Source organism: Haliotis asinina, chromosome 8 (assembly GCF_037392515.1).
Source record: "Haliotis asinina isolate JCU_RB_2024 chromosome 8, JCU_Hal_asi_v2, whole genome shotgun sequence".
NCBI classification, from domain to species: domain Eukaryota; kingdom Metazoa; phylum Mollusca; class Gastropoda; order Lepetellida; family Haliotidae; genus Haliotis; species Haliotis asinina.
Window position 1 is genome coordinate 26,321,660 of NC_090287.1, and position 16,616 is coordinate 26,338,275.

At 38.1% G+C, this 16,616-nt stretch overlaps 1 protein-coding gene across 1 annotated transcript in view; it reads left to right on the plus strand.

The window, feature by feature from the left end:
• The window catches only part of LOC137293519 (kinesin-like protein KIF16B), a 56,109-nt gene extending 46,015 nt beyond the window's left edge, over positions 1-10,094 (plus strand). Inside the window, exons 26-34 of the mRNA XM_067824119.1 lie at positions 2,601-2,730; positions 3,729-3,874; positions 6,007-6,183; positions 6,489-6,546; positions 6,951-6,998; positions 7,317-7,442; positions 7,790-7,879; positions 8,222-8,302; positions 8,760-10,094. Coding sequence (XP_067680220.1) covers positions 2,601-2,730; positions 3,729-3,874; positions 6,007-6,183; positions 6,489-6,546; positions 6,951-6,998; positions 7,317-7,442; positions 7,790-7,879; positions 8,222-8,302; positions 8,760-8,915 — 1,012 coding nt within the window. The 3' untranslated portion in view covers positions 8,916-10,094. The remainder of the gene's footprint in view (positions 1-2,600; positions 2,731-3,728; positions 3,875-6,006; positions 6,184-6,488; positions 6,547-6,950; positions 6,999-7,316; positions 7,443-7,789; positions 7,880-8,221; positions 8,303-8,759) is intronic.
• Positions 10,095-16,616: the final 6,522 nt, after the last annotated feature.

Below are 16,616 nucleotides of genomic sequence, written 5' to 3' on the forward strand. Positions count from 1 at the left end.
AGCCATGAGGTTTTCACTGTGAAGACTAGCCCTGAGGTTTTCACTGTGAAGACTAGCCCTGAGGTTTTCTTTGTCTGGACTAGCCATGAGGTTTACACTGTTAAGACTAGCCCTGAGGTTTTCACTGTGAAGACAAGCCATGATTTCACTGTTAAGACTAGCCCTGAGGTTTTCTCTGTCTGGACTAGCCATGAGGTTTTCTCTGTCTGGACTAGCCATGAGGTTTTCAGTATCAGGACCAACCACTGAAGATTCGAGATTTTCAGTAACTCATGCCTATCATAAGAGGCAACTAATAGGATTGTTGTCATTGTATCCCAATTGCATACATCAGTGCTCATACCTGATCGCTGGATTGTCTGGTCGAGACTTGATTATTTTACAGACCGCTGAAATATTGCTGTGTGTGGTGTAAAACTAGACTCACTCATTCACTAGCTCTGAAGCAGTGCAAGGTATGATGTGCATGCATCATCTGTACAGTGTATATATTCTGTACAATGGTGCAGGTGGGTGGTCTCTGAAAGCCACAACTATCATAATCCTCTTGCTTTGCCAAGTGACAATGGTTCCTGTTGCTATGTGTTGTAAACATACTTCCTGGTACTGTGCAATGAAAGAATGATTCCTGTTGCTATATGTTGTAAACATACTTCCTGGTACTACGCAATGAAAGAATGATTCCTGTTGCTATGTGTTGTAAACATACTTCCTGGTACTGTGCAATGAAAGAATGATTCCTGTTGCTATGTGTTGTAAACATACTTCCTGGTACTACGCAATGAAAGAATGATTCCTGTTGCTATGTGTTGTAAACATACTTCCTGGTACTGTGCAATGAAAGAATGATTCCTGTTGCTATGTGTTGTAAACATACTTCCTGGTACTACGCAATGAAAGAATGATTCCTGTTGCTATGTGTTGTAAACATACTTCCTGGTACTGTGCAATGAAAGAATGATTCCTGTTGCTATATGTTGTAAACATACTTCCTGGTACTGTGCAATGAAAGAATGATTCCTGTTGCTATGTGTTGTAAACATACTTCCTGGTACTGTGCAATGAAAGAATGATTCCTGCTGCTATGTGTTGTAAACATACTTCCTGGTACTGTGCAATGAAAGAATGATTCCTGTTGCTATGTGTTGTAAACATACTTCCTGGTACTGTGCAATGAAAGAATGATTCCTGCTGCTATGTGTTGTAAACATACTTCCTGGTACTACGCAATGAAAGAATGATTCCTGTTGCTATGTGTTGTAAACATACTTCCTGGTACTGTGCAATGAAAGAATGATTCCTGCTGCTATGTGTTGTAAACATACTTCCTGGTACTGGGCAATGAAAGAATGATTCCTGTTGCTATGTGTTGTAAACATACTTCCTGGTACTGGGCAATGAAAGAATGATTCCTGTTGCTATGTGTTGTAAACATACTTCCTGGTACTACGCAATGAAAGAATGATTCCTGTTGCTATGTGTTGTAAACATACTTCCTGGTACTGTGCAATGAAAGAATGATTCCTGTTGCTATGTGTTGTAAACATACTTCCTGGTACTGTGCAATGAAAGAATGATTCCTGTTGCTATGTGTTGTAAACATACTTCCTGGTACTGTGCAATGAAAGAATGATTCCAGTTGCTATATGTTGTAAACATACTTCCTGGTACTGTGCAATGAAAGAATGATTCCTGTTGCTATGTGTTGTAAACATACTTCCTGGTACTACGCAATGAAAGAATGATTCCAGTTGCTATGTGTTGTAAACATACTTCCTGGTACTACGCAATGAAAGAATGATTCCAGTTGCTATATGTTGTAAACATACTTCCTGGTACTGTGCAATGAAAGAATGATTCCAGTTGCTATATGTTGTAAACATACTTCCTGGTACTGTGCAATGAAAGAATGATTCCTGTTGCTATATGTTGTAAACATACTTCCTGGTACTGTGCAATGAAAGAATGATTCCTGTTGCTATATGTTGTAAACATACTTCCTGGTACTGTGCAATGAAAGAATGATTCCTGTTGCTATGTGTTGTAGACATACTTCCTGGTACTGTGCAATGAAAGAATGATTCCAGTTGCTATGTGTTGTAAACATACTTCCTGGTACTGTGCAATGAAAGAATGATTCCAGTTGCTATGTGTTGTAAACATACTTCCTGGTACTGTGCAATGAAAGAATGATTCCTGTTGCTATGTGTTGTAGACATACTTCCTGGTACTGTGCAATGAAAGAATGATTCCAGTTGCTATGTGTTGTAAACATACTTCCTGGTACTGTGCAATGAAAGAATGATTCCTGTTGCTATATGTTGTAAACATACTTCCTGGTACTGTGCAATGAAAGAATGATTCCAGTTGCTATGTGTTGTAAACATACTTCCTGGTACTGTGCAATGAAAGAATGCTTCCTGTTGCTATGCAGTGTAAGAATGCTTCCTGTTGCTATGTATTGTTAGAATGCTTCCTGTTACTATGCAATGTAAGAATGCTTCTTGTTTCTATACAATGAAAGAATGCTTCCTGTTGCTATTTAGTGTAATAGTTACCCCTGTTTTGATGCCCTGTTTTACCTATCCCTGGTGTTGCAGGCTGATGTCAGAGAGGGACTCCCGTAATGCTGGTTTTGTGACAGACATAGAAGGGCTGTTGGGAGCTCAGATGGATGGAAAAATCCAACAGTTTGAAGCTGAGAAGTCAAAATTATACCAACAGACACAGGTAAATACATAGGTTTGAAAGAACTGCAGACTCTAACACTATTATAAATGTTGCAGTACTTAGTATGGATGAAAGAAAGATGGACAACTGCTGTACTTCATTGCTTTGGTGTGGACACCATTATCAGGAAAGTGAATTAGAGTGTATGGATGAGAGTTATAAAAACTAGTTCCTGAGTGAGTGAGGTTTTACTCATGTTTAGCAATATTCCAGCAGTATTATGGTGGGGTACACCAGAAATGGTCATTGCCCATGTGGGTAATGAACCTGTTCTAACCCAGATCTTAAAATGTCTACAGTGGAATGGAGAATACCGATTATACACTTAGTGAATGAAATAGGATAAAACAAAATTATTACCAGTTGAATCAGTGAAAGAATGATTCCTGCAGCTATGCAGTGCTTCCTAAGAATGAATTATGACTGATTTGGAATCTTTCATGAGTTGATGGTAAGCAGGAGGTGTGTGTAAGCCATTATCACATTTGGTTGATGGTATTTGAGCCTATGCTGAAAGATCAGTCTTGATATGAATAAGTTGTCCATCCATATATTGTAACCTTGCATAGTGATCCATGAATGTCTGGGGTAGAATAGGCCTTCAGCAACTCATGCTTGCCATAAAAGGCAACTCTGCTTGTCGTAAGAGGCGACTAATGGGATAGGGTGGTCAGGCTTGCTGACTTGGTCCCCATTGCGCCAATTGATGCTCCTGCTGTTGATCACTTGATTGTCTGGTCCAGAATCAATTATTTACAGACTGCCACAATATACCTGGAATATTGCTGAGTGTGACATAACACTAAACTCACTCACTCACTCACCTTGCATTGGAAAACAACAGCTAAATGCCGCTCAAAGAAGTTTGGTATGGTGTGGTAGTTTTTTCTGGAAGTACAAGAATTATTAAATGTTTTAATTTTGTTAACCATTTAATTAGAAAGATATAAAATACATGAGAAGATGAGGTACAGTTGGAATGTAACGGATGTGTTTAGGAGATGGAAAGACTGAGAGAAGAGATCGAGAGAGGACAGCAGGAGTTGGAAGAGAAACGACGGAAGTTTGAGGAGGAGAGAGATGCAGAGCTGGATCGTATTGAGTTTGAAAAGTTTAGATTGCAGGATATGGAGCACAAGGAGAGGTGAGGTGATATAGCATGGACAAGAATAGACAATGATAGTGTTAATGAGCGACTTGGGTTTATTACCAATGTTTCAGCTTTAAAATAAGCAAACATAGAGTTTACATAAACACATAGTCCCTGAGGGACCAGTGCACAGTGTATTTGTCATGCTGAACACCACAGTGTTAATTTTTTATCTTTTGAGGTACCAGAGTTAGGCACATATCCAACACCCACGACAAGAAACACAAATTTAGAGTTATCTCTGTTCATCAATTTGCATTCGCAAAACTTTGGCAATTTCCATACAACCTATATGACTCAATGACTTATTACTGACATGAAGCACCAAATGAATTCCCACAATTTGGCATAGAAAATGTTACTCGCTTATAAGTGAGGTACACTGAAAATAATAGAAGAGCACTCTGAAAATCAGAAAATGACATTTACTGTGAACGTACTTATATTCTCTTGGTGCAAATTTCGCGGAGTTGACAATTTAGACTACATTGGGAGGTTAATTATTCGCAGAATCATTAATTGCCGGAACTGCCAGCTGTCTGTTTTCCCGCCACTAACAGCAATAAAAACAATCAGAGTGGCGTAACCTGACATGCGTTATGGATTGCTAAGTCACAGGAAATACCTGTCTGCCCGATATTTACAGTAATACGGTTACTGACGGAAGTATTAAGAACTTAGGAAGTGACACATTGTGATGGTATACTATATAAAGCACTGAAAAACCCATCAGTGTTATGTTCCGAATTCTGATGATTTCATGATGGCATTGCGAATGTGGGTAAAGAAAGCACCTACCCCCAAGACACCTGGACTTCCAGATTCAAATGACTGCAAAGATGAGACTGATGCCAAAGTCTTAATCACTGCAAATGCTGCCGTAGATCAACTCCAAGATGAAATGGCAACAAGTGACACATCAAGTGACCCATCATGCCGTAAAAGAAAATGTGGGGAATACAGCAGTTACGATCCCGAAGTACGGGCGAAAATTGCTGTGTATGCGATTGAACATGGTGTTATAAAGGCAGTCCATAGGTTCTCTTGTGAACTGAAGAAGAAAGTCAATGAATCTACAGTCCGTAGTATGAAAGCAAGTTTCCCCAAACACCAAAGCTGCAGTAAAACAGCAGAATTTCCATGCCAATTGGTTAAGGCCGTCCGAGGTCAGAGCCCAAAGCTGGGTCAATACGAAGACGGAATTAAGAACTGGGTGAAAAAAACGAGATTGTCTGATGGTGCTGTTAACACAAGAACATTTGCTCGCAGCGACTGGAATCATGACAGTCTTAGTAAACTTCGTTACACTCCACCACTGAGTCTTACAAAACCTAGTAGAAGGTGGCATCAGGTAACCTTTGAGCAACCAATGACCGTCCAATCAAACGCGAGATGGTTAAATAGATTTAACCAATCAGACAACAGCTACTATTTAGGGATTGGAGGGACCTTCAAAATACTCAGGTCACTGACACAGGTATCTCCACAGACAAAATCCTCATATAACACAGTTATTTGATCTTTGGGGTTTCTGTTGACATGGTTACCATCAGCTAATATTTCCGCTAGATGACATCCTTGAATATTGCCAAAAACACAACTTTCAGCGACTATTTACTCACTGTTGCCATGGTCATAACGTGCGCCGTGTGCATCACCCAAGATAAAAAGTTCGAAAGGTATGTGCGAATTATCATTTCCGCGATTTGGTAAGCTGTGTTTTGATTGGGCAATCTCAAAGGTTACCTGACGCGACCTCCCAGTCGTTAGACTCAGTAGGGTTACCTTAGTGACTTATGATCACCTCAGTGCTTTGTAAAAGGAGTTGCAGAACAGTTGTGAATTATTTATCAAAGGTTTTTGAATCTACTTTCATCATTCCTGGAAGATCGTTTTGGCTACTCTAGCTGAAATACTGCCATACATCTGGAATATTGTTGAGTATGGCGTAAAATTTAACTCACTCGCTCTAGCTGAAATATTGCTGAGTGCGGCATTAAACTACACTCAATGTTTTGTCTTCACTCTAACCAAACTGTGGCACTTTCACCATTTGACCTGGGATGCTTCATTATCTGAGATAAAAACAACCTAGTTACTGATACTCACCCATTGGTGGTGTTCAGGATCAACAGCCTGGTGGAGCAGGAGGTGAAACGTCGTCTGTTCGAGGAGAAAGTGGAGAGAGACAGACTCAGGAAGATAGACAAGGAGAATGAGAGGATAGAGAGAGAGAAAGAGATTCTCAGACTCAAGGCAGCTCATAGCAGGGAACTCAAGCAGCTGCGAGCCAAACTAGAAAAGTAGGTGTCCAAACTGTTAGTGAAGGTCAAATATAAGATCAAGGTCAGTTCAGCTCCTCTCAGCTATGATGATAAACATGCTGAATGTGAATCTGTCTCCAATGAGAACTTCATTTTATTAAACTCAATGAAATTCAAATAAGTTTGAATCAGTATTAAACAGATTTTTAGTATATTAAATGTATTTGATTGAGTCTGTGTATTGTGTGCCTCCTGTTAATGAGTAAAAAAGGAGTCCATACCACTGTGTAGTATGTAAGAAGCCCTCTTCAGGAGAGTCATATCCTCACATGCTTTGTTTCTAGCAATGGCATGGGAAGAGTGTCCACACCCACGAGGTCTAACCCTTACACGTCGACTATGGTAAGAAAAAACTTTTCAGGTGTCAAATACGATCATGATGGTATACTGTATGAGAAGGTAATGGCACAATAAGAATAATTGTCATTACCTGAGTTTATGAAAGATTGTAAGTAAAGGATCAAAGTATATTTCATTGTTTACTACTTTGATAAGCAAAACATTTCTAGTCTCAGTGTAATCAAAATAAATGACACAATAGAAACAATTGTCGTTATCTGTGTTTATGAAAGATTATAAATAAAATATCAAGGAATATTTCATTGCTTACCTCATAGTCAGTTATTTGATGCTTAAAGAGGATTGATATTTCTTTGGATATTTTTTTTAGCGTAACAGTTCTGTTATAGATGTTTGAATAATTCTTTGTAATGTTGTTAGATAACTTGAATAATTATCTTTGTCAGTCTTTGAACAACAATATATCCAGCCCAGACCAGTCGCCGCGTAGGATGGTGAGTTGTTTTCTGACCTCTTGTATAAGCTGAAACACAATGCCCCAAAATAAGTATAATTTCTTTTAAAGAAGTTTCATACTTCCTGACCCCGTGGATAGATTTGTGCGTAATAGGTTTTGGCACCATGTGCATGCTGAAGAAGATTGATGTTTGATCTAGCTAAATGCATATCCTTATATCTTTCCATGCTTTGTTACTCTTAGTATTAACCATTGGTTGACATGACTTGATTAGATACAGGAAGCTTGATGGAGTTGACTACTCTCTGATGTTGTGTAAAACAAGATTCACTCAGTCATGCTCTTGTGTTTCCAGAGTCAGACAAGTGGGTCGTCAAGCTCTGGCAGCTTCTCGAGTCCATCATCTCGCATCTACATCAGCATACCCACATTCACCATGCGAGGTCATGGGAGTGACGCACATCATGAATATGAGGTCAAGGTCAGTATTATTAAGTAATTTAGCATTATCATTTTGATTACCATTGGGAAACTTCAGATGTGAAGCTCATTTCTGGTGTGTCCTGCCATGATATTGCTGGAATATTTCTGGAAGCGGCTTAAAACTATAGATCAGTAGAAATTTCAAAGTAATTGTTTCATTTTCCTTATATATTATATTATTTTGAAAACAAGATTTCAAGATGTTGAATAAATTGAATTAAGTTTGAAATAACTATGGCTTGACATGTCAAGCAAAAAGAGATCCATGTTGTATAAAGCATCTTTATGAATTTAAGCGATACTGCATTTATTCATCATCATTATTTTCTGCTTCTTCTTGTACAGGTCAGTGTTGGTGACGACACATGGACAATATTCCGTCGGTACAGTCGTTTTAGAGATCTGCATCAGATAATGAAGAAAAAATACCCAGAGGTAGGAAACAAGGGGTTTAGGTGACCCTGTATTTAATGTTCTGATAAATTAATAGTGTTAGATAAATAACTATAACTTCCTTTTGTCGTTGACTTGTAACTGTTTGTCTTCATTTGTTAATGAACGTAGATTGGGTAAATATCATGGTGTCAGAAAATCTGTTTATTCCTATGGGTCAGTTGAATATTTAGGAGTCTTCTGAGATGTCAGATGCAGTCACTTTAATGGTAAAAATAGTTTACTAATACTTCTAATACAAATCTGTTTTTATATAGAAATCACATACATGAAAATACAGATAGAATTATTCAAGCCATGATCCCTACTTGTCTCCCTTTCCAGACCAGTATACTGGTGTTCCCTCCTCGCAAGATGTTCAGCAAGTCAGAGAAGGTAGTGGCTGAGAGACGGGTGCAGCTAGAGGTGAGATAGTCTATATAATCAGTTCTTGTGCCTGGCATTACTCTCCCCAGTGATTTAGTCACAATTTCCAGGTCTCATTTATCTCACAGGTTCTACCCTATTTCTGGAAACTGTCTGGAAGGCTCCCCTAAATATGAACTATCCCCCTACCTTTTGATCCTACCCTATATCGTGGAGCTGTCCTTCAAGTGGGAACTAACTTACTTCTCAAAACTTCCCTACATGTGTCAACTATGGGACTACTAACTGCTATGGAAATCATAGTCATGTGTTTGAATCACGGTCAGCCTTGATTATGTCTGATTACTTGGTATAAAGATCCATAAAGCACTGACATGTAATGATAAGGGAAATTTAGACATTCAGACCATGCATATGTTTTTATTCCAGATTGCTGAAATGTTTTTGTATAGTTTTTTTTATATGTTTTTATATGTTTTGTATATTTTCTTTACAGCAATACTTGAAAAACCTGATAGAAGTGTGTATGAGATCTGCGAACACACCTCTCCACCCTACAAACAACAAGCACATGACAAAACACATCTTGTGTGACTTTGATCCCTTCTTCAGGAAAGGACTGTTTGAGACAGCTAAACACTGCACAGCATGATGACAGTCTCATCAACCAATCCAAGCAGAGTTTACAAAGTGGTATGGGTATTTGTTGCCAAGCAACTGCCCCAGCAACCATCTTAGAACAGTTACTGTCTGTGCTTTTATTGAATATAGTGCTGGTGCTTTCATTACATCTGCAGTTATTTCCATGCAGCATTTTTTTTTCAGCTATTCTCAGCTTAAACCACCAAGTGATGAATGTTATATAACTTGTGTTAGGATTGTTAAACAGTGACCGCTGAAGTTTTCTGTTATTTTTACTTAAATCTGAAAGCCATGTAGGGATCATTTGTAATTGAGTTAATGGAATGATTGTTTAATTTGTATACAGTAAATATAGTCATCACTTAATATCAGTAAAGATATACAGATACAGGTGGCAGGTACGGTGGCTTATCCCCCTATCCCCATGATTTAAATTTATTACCTATGATAATATCATGTTGATTTTGTTGTTAATGTAAAAATAATAATATCATTTACATCACATGCTCATGGAGACAAATAAGGACATGAAACATGTGGACAAGTGTTCCCTTTTTCCTTTCCAGGGTTCTTCACAAAGAAAAGAAACAAAGAAGCTCATGTGTTCCCTTATTTGTTTTCATGAGTATATTTTCATGTCATATTGTGATATTTTGGGTTTTCTTTTGAATGGCTTCTTCCTCTGTATCTTGGCCCATTAAATCTGCCAAGCCCAACTGAAAGTACAAGTAGTTAAAGTGGGACCCTTCCTATTTAATAATCCAGGATCTACCCATGGGTATGTCAGTAGAGCATTTAAATATATAGTTGATATAACCAGGTGATTATGGGATATATCACTCAGTCAGTATTTAACATTTGTGTCATTTAAAATATTTTAATTCAAGATACATTTTAAATGTTGTATTTAAACCAACGTATTTATAGTTACGCATGCTTTCAAGAAACTGAAGAACTTGGCATGTATGGCAGTTTGTGAATATTTTATTACGGTGTAAATACTGAAAGGATGTGAATTTTACATACATTTAGATTGTATAGATTCTGTAATTATTGTTTCTTGATATGCATGTTTTTGAGATTTCGTTGTACAGAGTAAAATTGTGTATATATAAATGCATTCCATGAGAGATGTGTTGGTTTCTATGCTCTCTTTCCGTCTGATGAAATTAAAAAATGCTTGAATCTTTGCAATGGTAGTTCTTTAACTTAAGCCAGCAATGGTACCTGCACTGCAATTATGAGAGTATGTACACCTGCTTTGTCAAGGACAAAACAACACCATAATGGGCCATCGTACTGGTTGTCCTCATATCCAGGTGACAGTGGGGTACGTGGTTACAAACCATTGGTGGGAGTAGTATCTTCGACAGATACTATTTCTTCTGATTGAAGATGGGTTTCAAAGACTCTTTAACTCCTGTTTTTTTAAAGTTTTCGAGCTCTGCTATTTCACAGGGAGTTAGAGTTGCATCTGGGGCTGTTGAGTTCGTATCAGTGTGTGAAATAGTCACTGGCCCACTAGCCCATGGCTAGTAAGAATCCAGACAGGTCAGTAAATCTCCACAGTCACTGGCCCGACTTGCTAATGGAATTTTCATGGGGTCATTTTGTAAATAAAGTTAAATTACCCTTTTTATATTATGGCCTGATAAAAATGTTCATCAAATTAGCAGCTTAATGATGAAACCCAAGTCATGCCAACAATGTCTCATTCTCATCTATATTTGTACATATAGATGAGGAGTGTGGGCCAGTGAATTATTTTGTGGGCTTGTAACTTTCAGGCATATCTAGCCCAACTGATTCTATTTCACACACTGGTTTGTAGACAGGTTGTCTCAGTGAACAGTCTTCATGACGGAGCAGACCACAGTTTGTAACGAGTTGATAACATGAGATGGTAGGATGTCACCATCTGGCAAGTGACTCTGTGGATGGTGATGCCTACCTGGGAGGCAAATTTATACGTCACTGATACTGGTTACATTGGTGTTAGCCAGTGCAGGTCAAGGTCACCTTACACAGGGGCGGTGGAGTAGGTTAGTGGATAAAGCATTCACTTATCACGCTGAAGGCCCTGGTTCGATACAATGTGTGAAGCCCATTTCTGGTGTCCGCTTCCATGATATTGCTTCCATCTCATCTTGCACAAAATCTCATCATCAGATTTTCTTTAGCATATGTCTTTCAGTGTGCACATTTGTGTTGTAAATTGTTTAATGTAGGCCTGTGTCTTTCATGCTTCTGCCTATTTAATTACTTAGTTTACAGATGTGGTTGACTCCTAAACAAAGTAATTAAAGAATGATGTGTTGGAAGTGTTCAGCTCAACTGTCCACCATGTTTGTTACAGGGAGATTGTTGTTAGAGAATCTTATCTTGTCTTGATCTCAGCCTTGTGATCAGTGTCAAGATTTGTTTTACAGTGTTGTGGCCATTAAGCTATATATAAAAATGTGCTTGTCTGTCATTTCCATCCGACCAAAAATTCCATCCGACCCTAAGATTATTATGTTTTTTGACACTAGAGAATATGCAACATTGACTCTCAAAATGTGCAAGAAATTTTCAGACTTCTGAGTTTTGATTTCTATCTGAGAAAAGGTTAAGTTTCCACAGACATCATGGGTTTTGGACATAAAATAAAATGTAAAAATAAAGTCTGTCCACATGACCCAAATTTTTTTGTAAAAAGTAATAAGAAACAAGAATATTTTTTTCATGAGGCCTTAGCTCCACTAGGACTATGTGACTGTTATTTTTGGTTCTATGACACACAGCACCAATACTTAATGGTTTCACGTAAGTGGTATATTTATATGTATCTTTTGACACCACATTGGGCTTTCTCATTTCTCATGGACAATCTCTGACTATCTTTGATGGCTTTCAGGTTTCGTCACTGTATTTAGCCAGTGTACACTGACGCCCAAATCTTACAGGATATATACGCACTGGATGCTTTCATTGTTTCGATTTGTTTTGGTAGATAAAAGATGAAGCTTGTTTTCATCTTCTTAGAAAGAGCACATTTACATTTGTCTCTATCATCATACAGCTGTCACTGTCATCAGACAGCTTTATAAAGTTGAGGGCCCCATTCCACAAAACTATGGTAGCACTGCTACTGTTGTAAGTCTACGTTACAGTATAGGAGGTACATCAGTCGCAGAGAAACCATAGCTTTGTGAAGCAGGGCCAGGACATTTTGGTAGATATGTTGTTAAATAGAATGATGGGATTGCTGTTTTATGGTACACATTTATGATGAAAGGAAACTTTTTTTTTTCTTTTATTGTACTTGCACTCTTAATACATAGTGCTTTCCCTTTTGGGATTGGTCACATGAGGAAATGGGTCAGAGTTTAGCAATACACTTTGGTACCTAAAATGATGCCCTTCACCTTCATCTTATGCTTGTCTTATTTTTATATGGCTCTCTACATGTCATTGGTTCCCAACTGCGCAGAACGATGTTCATGCTGCTGATCACTGAACTGTCTGGTCCTGACTCGATTATTTAAAAACCGCTGCCATATAGCTGGAATATTGCTGAGTGCGGCACAGAATTTAACCCACTCACTCACTCATATGACCCTCCTTGTTTCCTGCCAAATTGCTGATACAGTGTTAAAGCGATATTGACTCACTCACTCATGTTGTTGAAAGATTCATTAACCCCTTTGAAAAAAATTATACAAAAAGTACATTATATTTTAATAGTGTTAATGTTGTTCTCAAAACAATAACAATATTCTCGAATATATAGACTTGTTTTTAATCCAATTTGGCCCCATATCAATGGAGGACATTTCAAAGTTTAATGAAATATTTTCGTCTTCACTGATCTTTCTGCAAGAAAACTATATGTGCAAATGCTGGTTCAAATTTAAGCGACACTGTTACGTCATTACATTACAGGCATTGTAGGAACGCTGTAATAGTTTCATAGACTGCAGTTTTGTCTGTTTTGATGAGAGCTAAATTCTGTTTTGTTGTGCTTATTAAAGTAGTGTCAGTCATTTACCAGAGCTTGGTTTATACAACTTATGGATTTTGCTTCAGAATACTGACAAAATGGCCACTTGAATCAGGTATTGCAATTCCTTGTAAATTCTCTCCACTGTTTGATTTCTCTTTGGAAATACTAAAGTCTGGTTTGTTTGACTGCATTAATTATTAAGTAAGCTTTCTGCAGCAATGTCAACTCGTAAGTCCACAAAAAGAGGGAATATGAACTTCTCATAAGTAGTTTACCTCACCCAATTCCTTCATATTAGTGTATACAGAATGACTACTGGTAAGGTGGTATTATTAGCATGTCCTTTGTAAATTATTTATTACGAACTTAAATGAATGTGTGTCAATAATCAGTTATTGAAAGGATACCAATATACTATTCTCTTGAGGACTGGTTACATGTGAATCAGTCCAATGTTTCTAATGCAAGGAACAGCTTGTCAATACAAATTTGGCTTGCATTATCCTGTATTTTGGATGAACTTCTGTTCATGATAGACATGCATACAGAAATGTTTGGATGTAAATTTTAGCACCGCTGAAAGGACGTTCCGGTCATGATGTTTCCACTCAGAGATTCCTGCATAAGTTTACTTGAGCAACTATACCATTAAGAAAAAGTAGGGGATGTTGGATTTACAAAATTGATAAAATGGAAATGATGAAACAACGCAGGAAACAGATGAAGAGAAATGAGGAAAATGTGACAATTTTTTAAATTCCTTTGGAAATGTTTCCTCTGTATGCATATATATTACTTCTTCTCATATGCATTGGCATTGGCTAATGGTCTGCTCGCCAAATAGAACATCCCCTACTTTTTTTAAAAGTGTATCTCTGGTCACTATTGTCAATACCACACTGTGCCTTGTTACTCAATGTACACAATCAGTTGTCCATTTTATAATAAAGTTTTCATTCCACAGTGCATATTTTGTTGGCTGTTTGCTCCAGACATTTAATATCCATTGGCTTTCAAACAAACTTGAAATAATACAAATTCTAGGAAAGTATCACAAAATAATTTATTATGTTTGTGTGTGAAGATGTAACCTCCCATCAATCACTATGGAGAGGCAAGAGAATCAAAACAATGCCAGGCTATCGAGAACAAGAGAAGATGGAACTGAAACTGAAGTGGTTATAATCAGTGAAGGGAAACAGCAGACATGTCGTGAATAATGACTTGATAAACATACATGCACATACCTTGTTGGGTTGCCTGGGCACTGCAATTCATTGTTGAGGATGTATACTGGGACTAGTCAGACCCTGACCTAGGGTCTCACTTGGATTGTGGGTTTAAGCAAGCAAGGACCATACCTGTAACCTACCATACCAAGCCACTCCAACACTGATCCAGCTTGCCAAAGCAGGAGAGAAATACTCACTCACTACTTCCTACTATCTTACTAACAAGCCACTGATCTCACATGCCAGGACAGAAGTACCAACTTACACAAAACTTCCTACTCACCCCTTGACTCACTCGCTACGTCCCATCCATCCACTCACTCACTACTTCCGATCCATCCATCTGTCCGTCCGTCCACTCACTCACTCACTCATTCTCTTGCTTAGCAACCAAAGGCATTTACTTTTTCACAATTTCTGTTTTACAAAACATTCAATGTAGGTGGTCACAACTGGTTTCTTTTTTTAATTCAACTTACAGTAACGCTACCAAAAACAATGGTACACAAGTTTTAACATGACAAGATACCAAGAGATATTTGGATGGGTTTTGTTTTTTTTTTACAAAAGGGCTTTTACATGTAATATTCACCATCTATTATGAACCATGGTGAAAAAAACTTGTGATGTCTCTTCAATTTCCCCTAATTGTAATTGAGTCGGAAACACATTCCTCATTTCACAACCTAGAGAAAACTGCACTGTTTTCAGGTTTTGGGACAGCCTTGGAAACCAAATGAAGAAATATTTAGACCTGACCAAGGGGTCGTGGGTTTAATTTCACTCATATATCAAGACATGATAAAGAAAGCTTGGCATTATTTCAGGCTATATACAGTGGAAGCTGTCTAAACTGGCACTCATTGAGACTGATGAAATAGTCTGGTTTAGACAGCGTGCTGGACTGTAGAGCTGATGATAAATGTAGAAGTCAGGGGTAGGACTGAGACTTTATGCTGGTGTTGACAACTTGCTGGGTTGGACAGATGCCGGTTTTGACAGCTACCAATGTACATGAAACACATTGGCATGGTTAGTCTTCATCAAAATAAAAGGATCCTAATTACAATAAGTAAGTGAATTTGTTGCTTCAGACACAACACTGCAGACACGTCTGTATAATGTTATCATTACCCATACTTCATACTTGTGTCATAAGGTGGTTGAACATGGTTGATGACTTGGCAGAAAGAGATTACCAAAAATACATCCTTGTAATGTATATTACTTGTATCCACAGTGATATGTACGGAGTTACAAATGAAACATTTGTATAAGTCGTTTAGCTCATCTACTGACCCAGGTAACTCCTATAGTCTTGTGTCCAGACGAAGTCTGACCAGCACAGGCAATGACCTTCATCACTGGGAAACAATGACATACAATCAGCCAGGCATGCCATTAGCATGTGATCCTACTTCAAGCTCTACATAACAATATCACGAACATGGTCTTCAGCGTAGTTTCAAGACCGTACCTCTCTATATCCTCTTCTGGCTACCAAACACCCTATCGGTCATTCAAACCAACAATATAGTACATACTGATGTACCCTTTGACCTCCAAGGACGAATACAGGAGTACTCCCATATATTAACACACCAACATGGAGATGTATCAACTCTCCTCCACACAACCACATGCTAGTGAATCTCATCTGTATTCATGAAAGCTTTGCATTATTCAATCATACCTGTAGCAGCAGATGTGCGTTGCCATGGATACATCCAAAATAATATGCAACAAGCTGTAAATGGCACAAAGAAACAGTTTTTCCAGAAGTCACATGTGACCTACATCTGTGTAACGATCGTGTTCAACTTCATCACTAGTGAATAATTCATTATGTCGTCAAACGGGAGACGAAAAAGGAAATCATCAATCACATTCACAGAAGTATTTCGTTGGTTTCAAAGAGGTTAAAAAATGCTGAACCAACAGAAGCATATCAACAAACTGAACAAGAAAATACTGACAATCATCTGTGACACAAGTAGACACTGAAAAAACTCACACTGCTGGCGAAATGCAGAAAGGTTGATATCTCTTCTGGCAGAGAATAAGTCTACACTAATGTGTGGACTCCCCAATAAATCTTGGATTTCATTTAATATCTGCTCACAATGAAGCTATTAAAGTTCACAAGAATAATAAAGTAGCGCCCGTAGAGAGTGAAATTATCACTCTTCGATAAATAGTCCAGCAAACATTAACATCACACATTGTGTCATAAAATCAGGGAAGTGGAAAATTAGTCAGGGCAAGTTATTTTCTTGAAGTCACTTGCCATGTGGCAAGTGGCTTTTCAAAATATTTTCGAACCCCTGATCTGTATCGTATACTGCAGGCAGCTGTTTCATAAAGGGATGATGGTGCTCAAGTGATTATAAAACCCATACTTTAACACAGACTTACTACAGTCGTAGCACTATGATCGCTTTGTGAAACAGGCACCAGGTCTCTACTATCTGGGTAACACTGTTGCCACTTGGTA